The sequence below is a fragment of the Aethalodelphis obliquidens genome, unplaced genomic scaffold (genome assembly GCF_003676395.1).
Source record: "Aethalodelphis obliquidens isolate GAN/ISIS:26980383/991018 unplaced genomic scaffold, ASM367639v1 scaffold56, whole genome shotgun sequence".
Classification (NCBI taxonomy): Eukaryota; Metazoa; Chordata; class Mammalia; order Artiodactyla; family Delphinidae; genus Aethalodelphis; species Aethalodelphis obliquidens.
In genome coordinates, this window is record NW_020838000.1 from 9,818,709 (window position 1) to 9,839,635 (window position 20,927).

Here is a 20,927-nt window from a genome sequence, read left to right on the forward strand (position 1 = left end):
TTGGACTTGGTGACAGCTCAGAGAGTGGGATGACAAAGGAAGAATTTGACTTTTACTCTCTATCTGCACTCTTTTTCTTCCATAAACTCAGTGGTCCTGTTTTCTCAGATTCCCATATTTCACTTCCTATGCAAAATTTAGTCATACAAGTAAGTTAAGCCTTTTAAAAATTTATTCAACAAATAAATATTGAGTTCCTACTGTGTGTCAGCCACTGTGAAAACATGATGAATGGATTCAATCCAGGCAGGAAGGATTGATTCCTTTAACTGGGGGGAAGAAGTGCAGTCATTAAAAATGAATGCTCACCCCCTGGTCTTTCCACACCCGTAAATAACTTCTCTTCCTTGTCAGGCTTCCTGAGGGGTGGTGAGAGGCCCTAAATCACCAGGAACCTTTTAAGGCTGATGAGACGGGAGGCAAGTGTGTGGTCTGGTGAAGACCATGGGGCAAGGCGAATTTAGAGCCTGGCTGCAGAGGAAGAGAGAGTGGAGGAAATCATCACGCTTTCAGAATCATGGGACAAATGCATTTTTTAAACAGTAGTAGGCTTTAAAACATCCAGTGCATGACAAAAAAGAGGCAACCCTCAATGTGATAAGAAGGGCTTTATCTTTAGGTTTTCCCAATGTGTTTGGGATTAGAAGGGTGGTGGATGATTCTGTAAGAGTTTTAAACACACACACACAATTTATTGTCTTCCAGTTTCTGGAGGTCAGAAGTCAGGGTGAGCTCAACTGGGTCCTCTCCTTTGGGTCTCATAAGGCTGAAATCAGGGCTTGTCAGGGCTGTGTTCCTTATTGGAGGCTCTGGGGGAAGAATCTGCTCCCAAGCTCATCCAGGTTGTTGACCAAATCCAGCTCCTTGTGGTTGCAGGACTGAGGTCCTTGCTTCCTTGCTGGCTGCCAGCCAAGGGCTGGTTTTGCTCCTGAGAACTGCCTGCATTCCTTCTCATGACCCGTATAATAATTTTTTAAATGCATAGACAGCCTGGGAGCCACAGGTGAGGACAGGGCAAATGGTTCTGCAAGAACTTAGTGTATTAAATCAGTGAGTATGGAGGGTTGGAGGATGTTCTTGTAGTTAAGTGATCATTCATCACCCTTCCTTGGAATTTGTCCTTTTTAAATTCACTTGGCAAGAACTTTAGTAAGATGAAATGCAAAGGAAGGGCCTGCTTCCTTTGGAACTGCTTAAGTAGTTCCTTTGGAACTGCTTAACACTAAGTATGAACATCTTTAATTGGATGGGGGTCTTTCTTCTTGGGCCCTGTGATGCCATCCTGTGCCTTGTCCTGTTTCATGTCATTTTCAGTGCCTCGTGAAGAGACCTAGATGATGGGGGACCTGTGGGAGGCCGTGGAGTATACTGGATGGCCGTCAAGATCCAAAGAACAGGGATGCTCTTGGGCTCCACAAAAACATTTCAGTTGGGCATGGTGTGGGTGGGGGAGGGAAGAATTGAGGGAATCGTTGAGAGCGGGGAGTGGGGAAGATTCTGGACAACCCACCCACATCAGTGGGAACCAGAGCTGCTTTTTCTGAATCTATCTGCTTTTACATATTGGGCTTCTAAGTTAGATTACATTGATGTTTGTGGAAAGCCTCCCACTACTTTTTAAAAAACAGAAAAGAAACAAAACAAGAAGCCTTGAAAATTACTTATCTAATCCAGCTTCTTTTCTGAGTAGGTTTCCCTGATTTCTTAAACTCCTTCCAATCTCATTATCTACTAGTTTATCAATGTTAGGTCAAAACCAGCCCAATAAAATGTAATGGGATACATTTAAATATAAAAAAATCAATTGTATTTAAGTGCAAAAAAATCAATAACACAGCATGGAGAATACCTGATTTGAAAGCAATTGTAATGAATAAGTTTAATTCAGGTGAACAGTGTACCGACTACTCCTCTCCAAATACTCCAAATGCTCTGAGCTGTGACCAAGTGGGGTTTTCCAGATCACACCCTGGTTACTTGTCCCTCCATTTGTGTTCTCTCCTGCTCTCTGCTGAGTCCCTCCTCGACATTTGAGGTCCTTGCCCTTCCTGGCCCAACTCTTTGTGACATCATCTTTGATGCTGTCGGCTGGATTTGCACTCCCTTCCTTTCAGCACTTTTGGCACCATGTTCCACCTTCCTTAGAGCTATTCAATTTTTTTAAATTTATTTTATCGAAATATAGTTGATTTACAATGTTGTGTGATTTTCTACTGTACAGCAAAGTGATTCAGTTATACGTATATATGTCTACTCTTTTTCATATTCTTTTCCATTATGGTTTATCACAGGATACTGAATATAGTTCCCTGTGCTATACGGTAGGACCTTGTTGTCTATCCATTCTATATATAATAGGTTGCATCTGCTAACCCCAAACTCCCAATCCATCCCTCCCTTCCTACCCCCTCCCCCTTGGCAACCACAAGTCTGTTGTTCTCTATGTCTGTGAGTCTATTTTTGTATCATAGATGTTTATTTGTTTCATAATTTAGATTCTTGTCTTTCTATGTCTGGCCTACCGCACTTAGTATGATAATCTCTAGGTCCATCCATGGTGCTGCAAATGACATTATTTCATTCTATTTTATGGCTGAGTAATATTCCATTGTATATATATATACATATATATATATATATATATCACTTCTTCTTTATCCATTCATCTGTCAGTGGACGTTTAGGTTGCTTCCATGTCTTGGCAATTATTGTAAATAGTGCTGCTGTGAACAGTGGGGTGCCTATATCTTTTCAAATTATAGTTTTGTCTGGATGTATGCCCAGGAGTGGCATTGCTGGATCCTATGGCCTAGAGTTATTTAATTTTTTAATTGCTCTGTGAACTCCTCGAGTCAGGGACTAGCTGTTTCTAATGTTCATGTTCCCTGGATCCAAATTAATTCCTTTCGTGTTACCAGTTTCATCAAACACTGGTTGGGTGGATATGAAACAACATGAGATTATTGCTATGGGTAAAAGATAACGGGCCATAGTATGAAATGCACACAGGAGGTGCTTATCTTCTGTTTTCCAGTGTGATACCGGTTGACTGGGAGTCTTATGTCTACCACACTGCTGTATTTGACGAGAAACACAGACGGACTGGGGGGTGGACAGCGATGGAGGACATGCCTGGAAATGGTTGAAAACAAGTGGGTGTGTTTATTTTGGAGGAGGAACAAACAAGGGCAATCAGGAAGCTGGTTCCATATCTTCGAAGGGCAAACCTCTGATAAAGGGGATAGACTCTGTTTTCCTTAGTTGCAAGGGGAAAACCAGGATCTTTTGGAGAGTTTTGTGGAACCATCTGGCAGTGGAAGTAGGTGGGGCATGAGGCTGTCAACTCCCAGGTATCAGGGTGATTCACATGTTCAGTTTACCATCTCTCAGGGGTGATGGAGGTGGCCTTCCTGTTCTGGGCAGGAAGCACTAGAAAAGTGCTTCCCAAACCTTGTTGATCCTCAGAATCACCTGGGGATTTGATACGAGTACACATTCCCCAGCACCAGCCCTGGCAGTCAGTAGGTCTGGGGGTGGAGATTAGGGATCTGCATGTTAAAAATCCAACCAGGAGCCACTGAACAGAGAAACACCCTGATTGCTTCCAGCTTTAATAAGCTGGGATGCATGGGTCAACTATTGCTTTTAAGTCAGTGACCTCTTTGAGGCAAAATTATTAAACATCCTCTTCAGCTATGGTGGAAGGGGGGATTCACTTGGCAAATTAGACAAGAAGGCTCAGAAGCTAGTCTAATGAGGCCAAGACATCTGTTCTTAAATTTTTATAACTTTTTTTTCTTATTACAAAAGTGATGCATGGACAGTTCCTCAAAATGTTAAGCATAGGTACCATATGACCAACCCAGTAATTTTACTCTAAGGCACATATCCAAGAGAAATAGTAGTAGCATTATTCATAATATCCAAAAAGTAGAGACAATCCGAGTGCCCATCAAGTGTTGAATAAATAAAATATGTACAATGGAATGTTATTCATACAATGGAATATTATTCAGCCATAAAAAGGAATGGAGTACTAATACATGCTACAACACAGATGAACCTTGAAAACATTATGTTAAAATGAAAGAAGCCAGGTACAAAAGACAACATATTGTATGATTCCATTTATATGAAATGTCCAGATTAGGCACATCTATAGAAAGTAGATTGGTGGTTGCCTAGGGGTGAGGGTGGGGGCAAAAAGAGTGACTGCTAATGGGGACAAGAATTTGGGGGGAGGTGATGAAAACGTTCTAAATTTGTACTTTGGTGATGGTTGCATAACTCTGTGAATATATTAAAAACCATTGAATTGTGTACTATATATAAACAGGTGAATTTTTAGATATGTCAATTATTCTTAAGGTGTTTTTAAAAATTGATACATGTAATACATGTAATTGAAGACAGTTTAGAAAATACAAATAAGGAAAAGAAAGCAAAAATCATCCCACTTTCATCATAACTGAGAAGATAGTCGCATATTGGTGTGTATTCTAGTATGTATTCTGTCTGTATATAGACAGAAAAATATATTTGCATATATTTTTTAAAAATGGGATTATTTTGTTCACACTCTTTCTATCTCATCATTTTAAATGGCTGTAGAATATTGGTATATGAGCCATCGTATTTTAATTTATTTAATTAGTTTTCTATTGGTAGATTTTAGATGGTTTCCATTTTTTGCTCTTGTACATCATGAATATTCTCTAGCTTTATCATTGTGCTTCATATCACATTTTGGCTTAAAAGTCCATACTTTTTAAAGCTAGCTATTTTGTATCCCATGGAAACAAGTTTTACTTTTGATTTCACCTTAAAAATGCTTGATGCTGTCCAGAAGGGGACATGGGTCAAGAATGTGAGGATCATCACAAAGACATCACCCTATTTAAAACCGATTTAGGGCTTCCCTGGTGACGCAGTGGTTGAGAGTCCACCTGCCGATGCAGGGGACACAGGTTCGTGCCCCAGTCTGGGAAGATCCCACATGCTGCGGAGCGGCTGGGCCCGTGAGCCATGGCCGCTGAGCCTGCGCGTCCGGAGCTTGTGCTCCGCAACAGAAGACGCCACAATAGTGAGAGGCCCGTGTACCGCAAAAAAAAAAAAAAAAAAACAAAACGATTTAGGCTACAAAATTGTGCAGAGTCACCCTCCCATATGAAGACAAAGTCACACTGAAAGAAGCAGGTAGACTTGTCTCTATTAAATGATAGATGTTTTGTTTTCCAGTCTGTATCAGTTAGTTCTTGCTGTATAACAAACCATTCCAAACTTCACAGCTTCAAATGACTGTTTATTGAGCTCATGATTCTTTGGGTCAGCTAAGCAGTTCTTCTGCTCTGAAGCAGTTTAGCTGACCTCTCCTGGGCTCTCTCATACATCAGGTGACGGCCAGAGGATCCAGGGTTGGCCTCACTCACGTGTCTGACAGTTGGCTGGCTGTTGGCTGGGGCCAGAAGGGCCTGTGTATCTTAACATCTAGTAGGCTCGCCCAGACTTCTTCACAGGAGGAAAGTCACAGGGTGCCTGAGAGCCCCAGTGTGCTAGCTTACTTATTTCATGCTTTGGTTTGCATCATATTTGTTAATATCCTATTGATTTGTTAATATCCTGTTAATAGCCAAAGAAAGTCACAAAACCAAGCTCAGATTCAAGAGGTAGTGAGATAGATATTATCTCCTGGTAGGACCATCTGCACCAAAGTGCAGAGGCACAAATGCAGGATGGGGATGGATTTGTGTGTGGCCAGTTTAATAATTTTACCAATCTTTGCTAAAGCATCCAGTAGCCTTAGTGGTTGGTGACCAATGTGGTTCTGCTTTTAATTTTCATTCATGAATATACTTCCAACTTCCACATACAGAAAGGTCAGAAGGATGGTACCACAACATCCTGACAGATTAACTCCCATTTTTAATGGTAAACTCACGTCTCATAAGTGTTGGATGTGATTTACAGCGATTTTGATAAGATTTTGAGCATATAAGACAGCGGTGGCAGAACCTACCCCAGAAATGCTAGGGAAGGTGCGTTCATTCATTGACTCATTTTGTGCCAGACACTTCCCTAGTTGCTTGGGATTCATTGAGAATAAGACAAACCCCCTGCTTTGTGGAGAATGCATTCCAGTGAAGGAGATAGTAGTAAATAGATAAGCTAATCAGTGTTAAGAAGTCATCAGTATGATGAAGTGATAGTGCAGGGGACAGGGGGAAATAGGGGGGTTTTCTTCAAGACCCCACGTAGAGTTGGCTGATCTCACTGAGGCCGTTTTCATTTTCTTGACCTTGGTTTTCTGTTCATCAGCTCCTCCTTTGGTGGGTCACAACCCAGATGCCGATGGAAACCCAACAGTGCGTCTGTGACAGGCTCTGGTGCATCTATCTCCAGGCTGTAGTGGAGCAGGCAACCAGAGAGAATGGAAGAACCCTGGTGACAGGGGAGCTGACAGTCAGGGGTCTGACGTGTCCCGAAGGCTGGATATTCCCGCTAGTGGTTCCCAGCACCTCGGAAGCCCTAGTAGAAGTCCCCTTACCAGGAGCAGGGTCCTCAGAGGACACACTGAGGGACTCGTGCAACATAATTTGGCTTGAGGGAGAGGGTCCAGTTAGCATCCTGGTAACCATGGCAACAAGAGGCTAACAATTGGGTCACCACCGAGAGAATATTGACCAGAGAGAATACTGACCGAATGCTGAAGTGGGACCGTGGCCCCTTGAATTTACCAGATGGAGAAAGTCAGGGAGGGAAAATGTGTTGTGCTGAATGTTCTACAACGTTACTATCTTTTCAGAGTGACTGTGCTTTGTGGCTCCGAGTGCTGCTGGGCCAGCGACAGTGGGGTAACCCTTAACTTCCATTGCCGCTTCTGCTAGGATTTTGAAGCAGCCTTTGTTCAGGGACATCATCTGGGCTAACGCTTTATGATTATTGGTAAGCAGTCAGGACTCCACTGTAGTGGAAGGTGATAACTTTGATGTAGTTTTAAGTTCGAGAGTTTTTGCTGACACACGTCCCCACCCCCTCCCCACTCCAGAGTAAATCCCTTTTAATTATATACTGTGGGAAAGCTCCTTTTAAATCCTCTTTTTTCTAGGTTGTAGATACGGTGAAAAAATAAGAAAGGCTAAAACTATGATCATCTTCTGTTGTCTAAAGACAAAGTGACAGATCCCATTTATTCCCAGAAAGTCTAATTTCCTCTCACTCCTCAAAGCAAGCGGAAGAGACTTGGCAAGTCCCTGGATGGAGAAAATGTTTCTTGTTTAATTGTTATCAGACCAAGCTGTTTCCAAGTCTGCCTGCCGGAGAGGATGCGCTCACCCCGATGCGTGCAGTGTGTGTGTGAAATGTCAGCTTCTGGAGGTTGCAAGGCTCGCGCTCTCCCACTAAGCGGTCCCGCAGAGCAGCCCACAGGATGTAACGGCTTTGAGTCGCTTAACTGTTTGCGCTCAGCACGGCAGCAGCATCTTCTCCTACTAATGGTCAGAGTCTGCCCCCGCCGTGCCCCCTTAACCTTGAAACGTCCAGCATCTTTGCCTGCAGCGTAATCTGGGAGCCCTTTGCTGTCATGCACCTGGCGTGGTTCTCTCTGTCGAGCAGGCGCCTGTCAGCAGGCAGCTCTGATGCGTGCATGCATCTCCTGTCCCTCCGCCCCATAACCCCTAACCCCTCTCCCGAAGCTGCACATCCCAGGACCAAATCACCTACCCGGCCTAGAATCTAGAAGAGTGGTATCTTGCACTGCAGGTTTGGTTTTCCTGCCAGCTGGGCATGCGTGGTACTCTGGGAGAAGCCCGGACAGCATCTCGAGCGAGCATGCTCTCCCCCTGTGTGGGTTTTTAATCTCTCCCTCCCAGGGTATGCTGGTGGCAGTGCTGGGCCTCACGGTAGCTTGTCGTAAGTGAGACTTCAGGGCTGCGATGCCATGCCGGGTCACAGTGTATCTGGCATGTAGGAGATGAGGGCGTGGTGTGCCAGCTTTGAGAGCGGTGAGAAATTAGAAACCCCGAGCTCCATGCAGTAGTAGCTATTACATTCTATTTCTCTCTAATCAGATTAGGTGACTTTCGCTCCGATTTCCCTCCTAGAGGCTTGCTGGGTTATTTGGGTCTCCCTAGAGTCATAATCTATCAGCTTCTGCTGTGGAATAAGGCACCCCGAAGCTTAGCGAATTGAAATAACCAGCCTTTATGGTTGTAGTGAGTGCACAGGTCAGCTGGGTGATTCTGCTGATCTGGGCTAAGCTCCTCTAACCTCAGCGGGGCTCCTCTAACCTCACTCTGCTTCTGTGTCACTGGCTGGTCGACTGGCGTCTCGCTGGTCCAAGATGGCGTCTCTCACGTCTGCTAGTTGCTTGGGCCACATGACTCTCGTCATCCAACAGGCCAGCCTGGGCTTGTCCTTGGTTCCCTGAGAGCAGGTAGAAGCAGCGAGGTCACTCGCGGCCTAGGCTTAGAACTATGATGTCACATCTGCCATATCTGTTGGTCAGAGCAAGACCCAAGCCCAGCCTGAACTCAAGGGGTGGAGAAGTGGACTCTGCCTCTTTATGGGAGGAGCTGCAGAATGCCGTAAAGAGGCCTAGAGGCAGGGAAGTAATCATTGAGGCCATTTTTTGCAAACAGTATATCTCGAATAATAATAACAGCCATTATTATTATTTTGTTGGGCTCTCAATAGGGCTGCGGAGTTTGTTGCCTTTCTTGTATGGGAGAGAAAATCAGGCAAAGATGTGAATTAACCAGCAGGGGTGGGTAAATAGTCCTAGAAAAGAAGCTTTCCACACACTGCATGTATTTTCCTCTGCCCCCTTTTCTATATCTGAGAGCTAAGCTTTTTTTTTTTTAAACGTATTCTCTTTGAACGTTATGAAAGCCGAAGTTGTCTAAAATGAGACGGACGGCTTTCTTAGGCTCTATTATGTTGGCCTAATTACATATCAGCAAAATGTTTTTCTGGGGCATTGTGTGTAAAACAAAGAGGAAAACATCTCCAGCCGGCCCCAGCATCCTTGCCCCTCCCTCTGCTGGCAGAGGCAGTGGTCCTGCAGGAGGCCTGTGGGGGGATGGGGGCCAGGAAGGCAGGGCTGCTGCAGCTGCCACTGGCCTCAGATGGATTTGCCCTTTCCCCAGAGAGGACGAGTGGCACAGCCTCCCTTCCTCTCTCCTTCCCTCCAGCACACCTCATGGTGGCTTGCATCTGGGGAGGGACTGTATGTTTGCTCTCCCCACCCCCTGGACCGGGATCTCCTACAGCAGGAGAAGAGGCTCACGCATCTTCGCTTCCCAGGTGCGTGGCACAGAACCAGGCGGACTGGATGTGGAGAGTCATAAGTGAATAGTGGTACCTGGTATAGCCGTGCCCTTGGCGATACTGAAGGGCTCAGTGGAGTTTTCTGCAAGACCGCCGCAGTGTTACAGCCCCTACTTTCCAGTTGATAAATGAAGATGAAATGTTCCTTCTTTCCAGCTTGGCATTCCCCTCTCCTGCCCTGCCCTTGCATCTCTACTTTCTATCACCTGAGAGCATGACTCTTATCTTCCCTGTGTGCCGTCATGGCCAGGGTCTCTGCTGGCCATGGCAACGTCAAGGCAGACCCCAGATTTCCTGAGGACATGTTTACATGCCAGCCACTTCCCTCCTGAAGCATCCTGGCTGTGGTCTCCTGAGATGGTTTTTCAGGCTCCGTGATGCTTGCCCTCTCAAGACATCAGATGGTGTGGATCTTTCTTCTTAAACGTGTTTCCTACCCTGGGCTGCCCTCCAGCCAGTTCCTCCCAGTTCAGGGCTCTTTATCATCTTCTGCTCTCCCCTCCCCAGGAGACCCAGTCCTCAGCCAGCCTCACCCCTCCTTGAGTTGTTCTCCGCCCGTATTGGCCAATGCCCCCAAGTCTTCATTTTCATCTAACCTTTCCCTGGCTTTAGACTGTGTATGAGTGCCCTGTTGCTGCTGTAACAAATTACTACAAACTTAGTGACTGAAAGCAGCACAAATTTATTCTCTTAACAGTTCTGGAGGCCAGAAATCCAAAATGGGTCGTAAGGGATTATAATCAAGGGGTTGGCAGAGTTGCATTCTTTCTGGGAGAATCTGTTCCTTGCTTTCAACTTCTAGAGGCCAACCTGCTGGTGGCCAAGCACGCTGCCCTCTGTTCCCATCCTCACCTCTCCTTACCTGACTCTGACCCGCCTCCTGCCTCCCGTCTAAGGACCCTTTTGATCACATTGAACACACCTGGTTCATCTCCCCATCCCATGACCCTTAACTTCATCAATCCGCCGGATCCCTTTTACCATAGCAGACAGCCTCTTCCCAGGCCCCAGGATTTAGGACGTAGACATATTTGGGGGGAGTGAGTGGGCATTTTCCTTTCTACCATAGGAATCATTCCCTCTCATTGTGGTCCTTGTCCCATATGCCTTGGTTCAATACATGAGCAGCCATTACCCATTATGTTGTTATGCAGCATTATTTATTTAACAAGCCCAACACTGATTGACACAGGTGGTGTCCAGTGTTTTGCCATTGTGAACAGTTCTCCAGTGAATAACTCTGTACATTTGTCATTTTTTTATATACAGGATCCATTCCCAGAAGTGCGGTTGTTGGGTCAGAGGGTAAATGTATTTGTAATTTTGAGAGATACTGTCAAATTGTTCTCCCTGAGGTTGAATCTGTCCTCCTGCCAGCCATGTATGAGAATACTTGCCTCCCCACAGCCTTGTCAGCTAAGTAGTTCTCAAACTTTGGGGTTTTTCCAATATGAGAGGTGAAACTATGATATCACAGGGTAGTTTTGATTTGCACTTCTCTTCTTGTGAGATTTAGTATATTTTCCTCTGGTTTATGGCCATTAGAATTTCCTTTGCTGTGACTCTCTTCCTAGCCTCATCCCATCTTAAAATTTGGATTACTGGATTTCTTTTCTTATCAATTTTTAGGAGCTACTTTTTTGACTGTAATTTGAGCTACAAATAGTTTCCCATCTTGTCATTTGTCTCTTGCCTTTGCATAGCTTGTCGTTTGTCACGCAGTAGGGGTTTTATGTCACCAAATTTATGATTTTTTCTTTATGTTTTCTGGATTCTAAGATGTTTAGAAATGGCTTCCAGTAGGCCCTTTAAAAATTAATAAAACTGTGTTCAATGTGGGGAGTTGGACATAGGTAGCTATTTCTTCTCTCTTCTGAAAAATCCCAGTAAACTGATACTAAAAGAATGATAGATTTATTTGTAAATTTATTTGTAATCCCCAAATCAGTACTCTTGGTGCTTTCACAGTCACTTGCAGATGCATGCTTAGTGGCAAAAAAAAATTATGTTGCTGACATGCATGTTCCCAGCTAAGCTTTCTCATTTCAGCTGTCATGCTGTAAACAAGTGTCCTGTTCGCATTTCACTTAGTGCCACATTTTTCACATGCTTGTGCTTTTTGTTGGTGATTTCACTGTATAAAGTTGCCCCCAAGCATAGTGGTGCAGTACTGTCCTGTGTTCCTAAGAACAGGAAGGCTGAGATGTGCCTTATGGGGCAAATATGTGTGTTAGGTAAGCTTTGTTCAGGCGTGAGTTACAAATCTGACCAGAGGCTAACAGGAAGCTAACCCTGTATTTCCCCAGGAACAGGGGTTCAGTATCTGCTAATTCAGTGTTTGTGGCAACATTATAGAACAGAACTCCCACAAATAATGAAAAATGACTTTAGATGATAGATAGATAGATGGATAGAGACATAGGTAGGTAGGTACGTGGATGGATGGATGGATAGGAAGATAGATGATAGATAGATAGAGACATAGAGACAGATAGGTATGTAGATAGGTGGATGGATGGTTAGATAGGAAGATAATAGATAGATAGAGACATAGGTAGGTAGACGGATGGATGGATGGATGGATAGATACCCACAAGAACAAAAAGATTGGAAGAAGAGAAAGTAGAAGATGTGTGATTTCAACAGATTTTTAGAAGATGGAAGGTGCGTGGAGGAAGGCGGATTAATTTAGCAAAGTCGAGGAAGCTGCACCTGGGTGTAGAAGGGATCCTGAGGAAAGCTCTGGTCTTCAAAGCCTAAATCACTGCAGGATGGTGGGATGTGAACTGCAGAGCTGAAAACTGGGGCATTGTGGTGAAGTCCTTACACAGTGTGGTAAGATCCCTGGCTCCAACCTCTGTCTTGTGCAACCTGGTGACTGCGGAGATAATTCAAGGATCAGACGAAACGACTTATAGAATATATGTATCCGTGAAACAAAACCAAGATGGTATAAAAAAGAAATGCTCAAAAGAGAAGAAAGAGCTTTGGGGTCTGAAAATAGGGCACCAGAACATTTTAAAACATACGAAAAGACTGGAAAACAAAATAAAGGACATCTTCCAGAAGGTAAAATTTTTAAAAAGAAAACAGGGGGAAAGAAAGGTAATAAAATTAACATATCAGTCCTACGTTTCGACTAATAGGAAGTCCAGAAAGAAAGAAGACAGAAATGGAAGAGAGAAAAATTATCAAAACATAAAAGAAAACCAAAACACTTTTCAGAGCCAAAGGACAAGAATCCTTTGAGTGCAAAGCCATTGAGTGTACAGCCCTTTAAGTAAACACACACACACACACACACACACACACACACACACACACACGAAGGCATGTTGTGAAATTCTGGAACTTCATGGGGAAAAATATCCTAAAATCTTCCAAAGCAGCACAACAGATTACACTCAAAGTATTAGTAATCCAAGTAGATATCACAATAGCAATACTGACATCTAGAAGCTAGTGGAGCAATACTTCTAAAGTGTTAAAGGAGAAACAGATTTCAGCCTACACTTCTGTACCCAAACTTAGTTAAAAGTGAAGACAAAGACATTTTTAGGAGTTCGGGGATGCAAATAACTTCCAGGGCATTGTTTCCTAGGGAGCCACTAGAGGATATGCTCCAGCAAAATGAGGAGGAAATCAAAACAGAGAAGACACCAGCCATAGACAGTAGTGGAGGGAGAACACAGTCCTGTGAAGCATCCACACCAGATTGAAGCAAGCATACAGAAAGTTCCAGAAATTATGTCTCCAAGTGGAAAAAAGTAGAACTAATATATTTAGGTACATGGGATAGTTATTGATGGGCAGGAAGAAGTGTTGGAACATGTGGAATGAATTAGTGATGGTTTCATGTACAACCACACAGATGAAATAAACTGAGGCCACAGTTAACTCCAGGAAAAATAAAGGACTTAATAATAAATATATTTAAATATTTAATATAAATAATATTATAATTATAATACAATAATAATTATTATATTTTACATATTTATTTTATATTTAATTATTATAATAAATATATTTAATATTTAATATAAATATATTTAAATAAATGTTAATATTTAAATTAATAATAAATATATTTTTTTAAAAAAAGAAGGTGTGGTCACAGTACATTACTTGACCCAGCAATATTTGCAATAACACAAACACAGACTTTTGATTTAATTAAAATTATATTCTAACCATTTGGGGCATCAGGAAAGAGAAAGTAAGAAATGTGAATGGGAGCTCTAAGCCTTCATTTCCCATGGTAGGAAATCAATAGATACCTAAAATTGATAAGTAAGGAAATCGTATATAAACAGGCCCTGCCAATTAGTGTTAGGCATTAGTGCTTCGGTAGCAATTTTACAAAAGACTCTTGCAGGCCTCTGGCTTCACATGCCCTCTCCGGGAAGGGAAGGGAAAGGAAGGGAAGCACCCAGCTGGTGGTTGTCTCCAATCATTGTTTCAGGTGTGGAGACCAGCCCAGAAGTCCTGCATACTTTTCAGACATGGAAATTGAATTCCTCTCTTCATTCACAGTCATGAATAAGGAGCAAAGTATCATCTTTTAAGCTGTTTTTCTCCCAGATTCTTCCAGAATGGAAACAAGGAGAAGAAAAGAAGAGCACACTGCCATCAGGATACAAACTTTCTCACTGGACCAATGTGTTACCTCCTAATATTCCCCTGCACAAAGGATCTTTGAAAGGATCAAAAGACACACGCATTTCTTAGCAAACTCTACGTCGTGTTGTTCTGTTTTGGGAGGGTAAGGGAAAGTTGTGTCGGATGCCTGTTTCTTTAGTGGATTTGCAACCACGGAGAAATTACAGGGAACAAAGGAAAAAGAGCCATAAATACAAATGAATCCCTTTTATACAAGTCAAAGAACCACAGGACATGCTTCATTTTTTTTTTAACACTCCAGGTGTGATCAGAGATTACGTATCCACACAGGAGAGTGGAGAGTTAATTAAAATTTTTGCACCTGTTCCCAGAAAGCAATGTCTTTTCGTTTGATAAGCGGGCTGGCTTTGGAGTGCTGTTTGTGCTTTTCTCTCCTCACTGGAGTGTCACAGAAAAGCAGATCAAAGAGAGCCTTCCATCCGATGCGTTTCCGACCACCTTTCTCAGCTAATGGACTTGAAAGCCTCTTCCACTGACTGCATGGAGTTCATGTCATATTTTAGAAATGTCGTCTTCTGACTGTGTTGATAATATGCAAGCCGGCTTTGATAGGTGCTTGTGGAAAACCACATTAACCGTTAATTAAATCAAGACCAGCCCAGAGGGTCGGAGTGGGAGAGTCTGGCAGAATGGAACACCTCACCCCCTACCATTTGTATTTTACTTTTCAACCCGTCCTGTGACAGCCGGCTGGGAACACTTGTGATTGAACTCTCAGCTCTCTCAAGCAGGGTCATGTTTTGCTGTGTTTTCGCTTCTTCCTTTTAGTCTTTATGATTCTGTACCCTCTGGCTGACATCCCCTACCTTGAGGGGAAAAGCCGTCGGGGAGAAATCCTGCCGTCTTTCTCTTTAAGATGGTGAATGAGGGGAATAAAATAGAGCAAAGCAGAAGCAGCCCTTCGAGGCCTGTCTGGGCAGGCGGGTCAGGCGGCCTCAGGGGTGCCCATTGTCCCGCCGTGCTGGGTACCCGAGGAGAAAACCCGGCGGGGGCACAGGCACCAATAAAAGGACTCCATCCTGCCACTCAGGGCTTTGTGAGCACCACGCTTGTCCTGGTTGCCATGGCGACTGTCTGTGGCTGGTTTGTCAGAGTGCTTGATAAAGTGGGAAGGTTATTCTTGATAGACCCAAGTAATCTTAACCTTGCAGAGCTTGAGTGTGGATGGACCATTTTCTCTCTCTTCTCTTTAAATCAGGAATGCAGGGATGGGGGCACGGGTTCTCAGGATAAAGCTGCCACAGCAGGTGGTGAGGGCCCTGCCCAGCACAAGGGACACTGGCCGTAACTGGTGGAAGGGAGGTCCCGTGTGTCCGGGGACCAGCAGAGACAGGGGTGGCTGGGTCATCCGCTGCCGCCTCTGGCCTGAATGGGGGCTTCAGGGATGGGGCCAGAGTGGGGTTGCCTGTCCCTCTCCCGTCAGTTGGTTGTATTTGTACCTGTCTCTCCTCTCTTTTCCTTTTCTTCCTGCTCTCCTCCTTCATTAACTCCCCTTCCTCTCCTCCTTCCCTTGCCCCTTGCCCACCCGCTTCTTTTGTCCCCCACCTTCTCCCCTTCCCCCCTCCATTGCTTTCTGCTGAACCAGTATTAGTAACAGAGCAGAGCCTTTCAAAGTCCCCCGACTTCTCCCCTCCTGGAGGATGAAAGGAAAGGTAACAGCTTTCCTTTCGAGGAAATTCAAAAGTTAACAGCTGATCATTTCTGGCCACAAAATTGCAGACTCTTTTCTGTCATCCGTAGACATCTAATTGATTATCTAGGCAGTACTTTTCAGACTTAGCTGCATCTCAACTACAGGAAGCACTCTTTAAAAAATATAGAGCTACCGTATTATCCAGCAGTTCCACTCCTGGGTATGTATCCGAAGAAAAGAAAACACCAATTAGAAAAGATACATGCACCCCAGTGTTCATAGCAGCATTATTTATCATTGCTAAGATACAGAAGAAACCCAAGTGTCCATCAATAGATGAATGGATAAAGAAGATGTGGTACATATATACAATGGAATACTATGCAGCCATAAAAAGAATGAAATAATGCCATTTGCAGCAACATGGATGGACCTGGGGGGTATTATGCTTATTAGTGAAATAAGTTAGACAGAGGAAGACAGATACTTTATGTTTCCACTTATATGTGAAATCTAAAAAATAAAATGAATGAATATAACAAATCAGAAACAGACTCACAGATATAGAGAACAAACTAGTGGTTATCAGTGGGGAGAAGGAAGGGGGGAGGGGCAAGATAGGTAAAGGGGATTAAGAGGTACAAACTACTATGTATAAAATAGATAAGATACAAGGATGTAATGTACAGCACAGGGAATATATATTTTATAATAACTTTATATGGAGTATAATCTATAAAAATATTGAATCACTATGGGGTATGCCTGAAATTAATATAACATTGTAACTCAACAGCACTTCAATTAAGAAAAGAAAAAAAAACAGACTCCTGGGTCCCACCCCCAGAGTTTCTGATTGTGCAGGTCTGGGTGGGGTCCCAAGACTCTATTTCTAACAAGTTCCCAGGTGATGCTGCTGGCTCGGGGACCACACTTTGAGAACCACTGACATAGGCCAAGACTTACTTTGTATAGTTGAGGCTCCCGGAGAGTACGTTGGTTGCCCGGTAACCATGCTGGGATGGATGCCCAGTGATAGGAGTTTTAAAAGCCGTTGGGAGAAGCAGGGCTGGTTGTTCCCTCATCTCTCTTCTGGCCCCTGGTTCTGTCCCCAAAAGGCCTCCATCAGGATAACCCCTCACCGTGGGCGGTCCCCTCTGAGCAGCGCCGCTCCCCGGGGGATCCTCTTCTCAGCGCTCCAGGCCCCTCGCGGTCTGCCATTTGTCTGTGCTGAGGCCCCCCCTGGAATGCCTCTTCCCCAGCTCCGCCTGTCCATCTCCACCCAGCCCCTGAGCCCCAGGAAGCCTGCCCTGACCACAATCGCACCATCTTTTTGCTAACAGTCCAGCCTCATGGCCCTGCCAGTGGGCTGTTTTGTATTTCAGTCACATGCGTTTTTGTGCCGTGGCCTCTGCTGGACTGAACTCCAGCAGCAGGACTGTGCCTTCGTTCACCTCCAACCCACCTGGGCTCCGGGTTACTTGCTGAATGAGTCCTGTGGCGGCCTCCGCTGGAAGGACTCTACACACGTCAGCAGTGTTTGAAGCCATTACCAGGAGCTGACCGAGCAGAGAGTGGGTGCAGAGTCCACGCAGGGAGGGCTGGGGCTGGAGTCGGAAGTTAGCCTGCCTTTTGAGAAAGCAGGATGTGAGGCCCAGGCTGGCGGCTTCACAATGGGATTGTCTCCCTGTGGGGGCAGGACTGTGTTTTTAAATTGAAAGGCAAACGTCAGTCCCCTCCCCCCGCTCCTCCCTGATTCCAAATGAAACAACTTTCATCTACTCCTTTATGGCAGGATGTGTAACACAGGTGAAGCTCCCTGTTTGTGTGCACGTGCAGGGGGTGTGTGTGTGTGTGTGTGTGTGTGTTGCCGCTGTGGCTGGATGCAGATGACTCAATCGTTTGTCAAATGTAATTTAACTCCCCACAAGATGCTCTGAAACCATCCAAGCAGCAGGTGTTGTCATGGGCTTAGGTACGTCTTGGAGGAGAAGTGATGGTGTTTCTTCAGTGAAACTCACAGGAGGCTATTTGTCCAGACAAGAATAAAACAAAATGAATGGATCAACCCTTTGACTCTATCTCTTTGCCGACTGCACAGACTGAGTCGGGGCTGGAAAGAAATCCCATGTTGGCAGTTGGGCTCCAAGCTCTTGAAGCATCTTCGGAGCTGGAGTAGGGCCCCAGGCTACAGGGCATCCCGCCCCTTTCTGCTTTGTTGGGTTGGTGGATTGGACGGTCCCCTCTCCGTCCCTCAGACGTCATTGGCTTGAGGCAGCTGCAGCCCTGACTGTGGCCTTTCTCCCCAGGGTGTCGAGGTGCAGACAGACTACGTGCCCCTGCTGAACTCTCTGGCCGCCTACGGCTGGCAACTCACCTGTGTGCTGCCAACTCCTGTCGTCAAGACAACGAGGTAACAATAACCATCATTACTGTTACTGAACACTTGCACTGTTCCCCATAAGCTCTTCCTTGCGTAACTTATTGAATCCCTGTGAGTCTGGTGCTGTTACATCAGTTCTCCACCTGGGAAACGGCAGCGTCAGGATTTCAGAGTCTTAACTACCCCCCCACCCGGAGCACCCCTCTTCCCACGTGGGGAGCTGGGCTAGGCAGGCACGTTGCTGGCATGCATGCAAAGTCTCATCTCGGCCTCAAAAAATCCTGTGAGGTGAGGTGGGATTTTTTTGGTTGTATTTAACCGATTTTATAGCTGAGGAAAGTGTGGCCGGGGAGGTTGAAGCACTAGCCCAAGGTCATGGAGCTGGTCAGTAGCCCCACCAAGGGGACGTGAGGCCCTGGAGTCTCAGCCCCGGCTGTGGCCCTCCCTACGATTTCACATTCATGGTCGTTTGTCCACCCTCAGCTCTGCCTGCCGTCCCTTGAGCCCGTGGGCTTATCCTAGTCTTACCAACCCTAAAAGCCCTTCCATCTGTCTTTTGGGTTTGCTATCAAGCTGGTCCTTCTAACTACCTGTGGGGTGGTAAGCATAGATGTGGTTCCCATTTTACAGATGAAGAAACTGAGGCTCAGAGAGGCTCCATCACATACCCAAGGCCACACAGCCAGCAAGTGGCAGAACCCGCGACTAGACCCTCAGTCTACAACAGGCCACCTCTTTGCTGACCTCTGGGGGTGCCCCCTCCCATGGCCCTCAGCCCCACGCTACCTGAGTCCTGCTGCGTGCTCACGCCCGCAGGTGATGGACGGCCTGAGGCAAGCCTAGTAACCCGGGGGACAGCAGGCGGTGCAGCCCCAGAGCACAGACAGAGGCGGGAGTGTGGGCGCCCATCACTGCCTCTCCTGGGCCCTCATCACGTCCCCCACCCCCCGGGTCTGTGCAGCTGCAGGAGCCAGTCTGCAGCCGCCCTTGGGCCCTGCGCCACCGGGAGATTTCCGTACTGCTTCTTGGCCAAGATTTCTGTGGGCACAGGGTGGTGCCGTGGAGGGGAAGGAACTCCGGGTTTGTGACCCAGAGCTTGAACCCAAGTCCTGAGTCAGCCGATTGCTGTCTACCTTGGTCAAGTCCACGTAGCTTCTTTGAGCCAGTTTCCTAGTCCATGCAACTAAGAATGCTGCCTGCCTTCCGTTCCAGAGGACAAGAGCCCCCCTGAGAATGTATTTGAACGTGAAGCCCCCACTGGCTCTGTGCTCGCAGCCCGGAGGGTAGGGACGGTCTCTCTGTCTCAAGCAGTCCCACCTTCTAAATAAACCTCCATGATCCTCCACCTTCCTGGCCTTAAATGACCCTTGCGGTGGAGTGGAGAGTACACGGACCGGGCAGAATCCCCGCTGTGTGACCCCCGGCCTGCTCCTTGACCAAGCTGAGCTGTCCTGTCCTGTCCCATTGGTGTAAGTAGGGGTCCCATTGTTTGGAGCGCCGGGTGCAATCGCCCAGCCCGGCCGGAGCACAAAATAGAAAATGCTAGTGTCCTCTACCTCCTTTCCCTCCAGCACCCCATGTAGTGACACATCACCTCAGCAGAGAAGACGTTTGCCAAATAGAGGTTTAAGAAAGTGATCCGAAGGCACGGGCTTCGCGGTGGCCAGAAAACAATGATCCCCATCACAATATTTCTAGCAGCTTTAAAGGCAGCTCCTTGAGAGCCTGCCTTCCTGGGAGGAAGGCACACCCCCTGTGCCATAAAAATGAATAGTGCCCCAGCCTGTTCGTTAATGCCAGTTCCCGCTGCTCACAAGGGTGACTCAGGGTGGTGGCCGGGACCCGTACGCAGCCAGGCCCTCTGCCCAAGCTCCTGTAATCGCTCAGGTCCTCACTGGCCACCCATCCCAGGCCAACCAGGTCCCTCCTCGGCCTCATTCCCAGACTTGGAAGAGGCCTCCACCCTCTGATATTCACTGAGGCCACTTTGTCAGCATTTGGCCAAGATGGTAGCTGTCATTTCACATCACGGGAAAGGGGGTTTTCAGCCAGGAAGCTGCCTTTCAAGGTTGCACACAGAGCTTTAGTTGGGCCCCTGCGATAGCAAGCAAGGGTGGGTGGCCTGGGGGTGGGAAGGTGGGGGGCTTCTTGACCTCCGACCTCTCACTCTCGGGCGGCCACCTTCCTTCCCACGGGCAGCCGGCCTGGATGAAGTTCAGGACGGCGGCCTCCGTGTGAGGTGCGGGGCTCCTCTAGGTATAAAGGACTCATTCTCAGCTCTGCCTGTGTTACAGGGAGGGGAACGTATCCACCAAGCAGATTGTCTTTCTTCAGAGACCGTGTCTACCTCAGAAAATCAAGAAGAAGGAATCAAAGGTGAGCGACCTCGGCTGCTTTGTTTCGCTTGCTCTGTTTTGCTCACCAGAGCCCGGGGACACCTGAGCCCCTCGGCGACATGAGTCCCATCCGGGGCGGTGAGGGCGCCGGGGGGCCTTGTTGCTGGTCTCCTCCTGCGAGGATGCCCAGGCCACCAGCATTCACGAGGCTGAAGGGGGAGTGGGAAGGCAGCTGCAGTGTGACTCAGGCTGGGACGGCTGAGCTCACGCCCAGCTTCTCTGTATCTCTTAATCTCGTTACAAGCTGGTTGACGCCCTGCCCTGCCCTGCCCGTGGGTCCCTTGGGACATCAGAAGTTTGGGGAGCTTGGCAGAGAGAACCTGCCAGACGACCTTCCCCAGAGGCCCTGCCCTGCAGGTCTGAGTGGCAGTGGCTGGTACAGACAGAGGGCATCTCCCCTGTGGAGTGAGTCCTCAGGCCAGGCTGTCCTGGGATGGCCAGGGGCCTTCCCCCTCTCCCTGGACGTCACGTGAACTGTCCCAGAAACACAGTGGCACTGAGAGACGTG

The 20,927-nt window shown here is 46.5% G+C and overlaps 1 protein-coding gene across 3 annotated transcripts in view; it reads left to right on the forward strand.

Moving 5' to 3' along the window:
• The window catches only part of RFTN1 (raftlin, lipid raft linker 1), a 204,628-nt gene that overhangs the window by 175,127 nt on the left and 8,574 nt on the right, over positions 1-20,927 (forward strand). For all 3 annotated transcript variants that reach the window (XM_027086561.1, XM_027086558.1, XM_027086560.1), the window contains exons 8-9: positions 17,950-18,053; positions 20,318-20,399. In XM_027086561.1, coding sequence (XP_026942362.1) covers positions 17,950-18,053; positions 20,318-20,399 — 186 coding nt within the window. The remainder of the gene's footprint in view (positions 1-17,949; positions 18,054-20,317; positions 20,400-20,927) is intronic.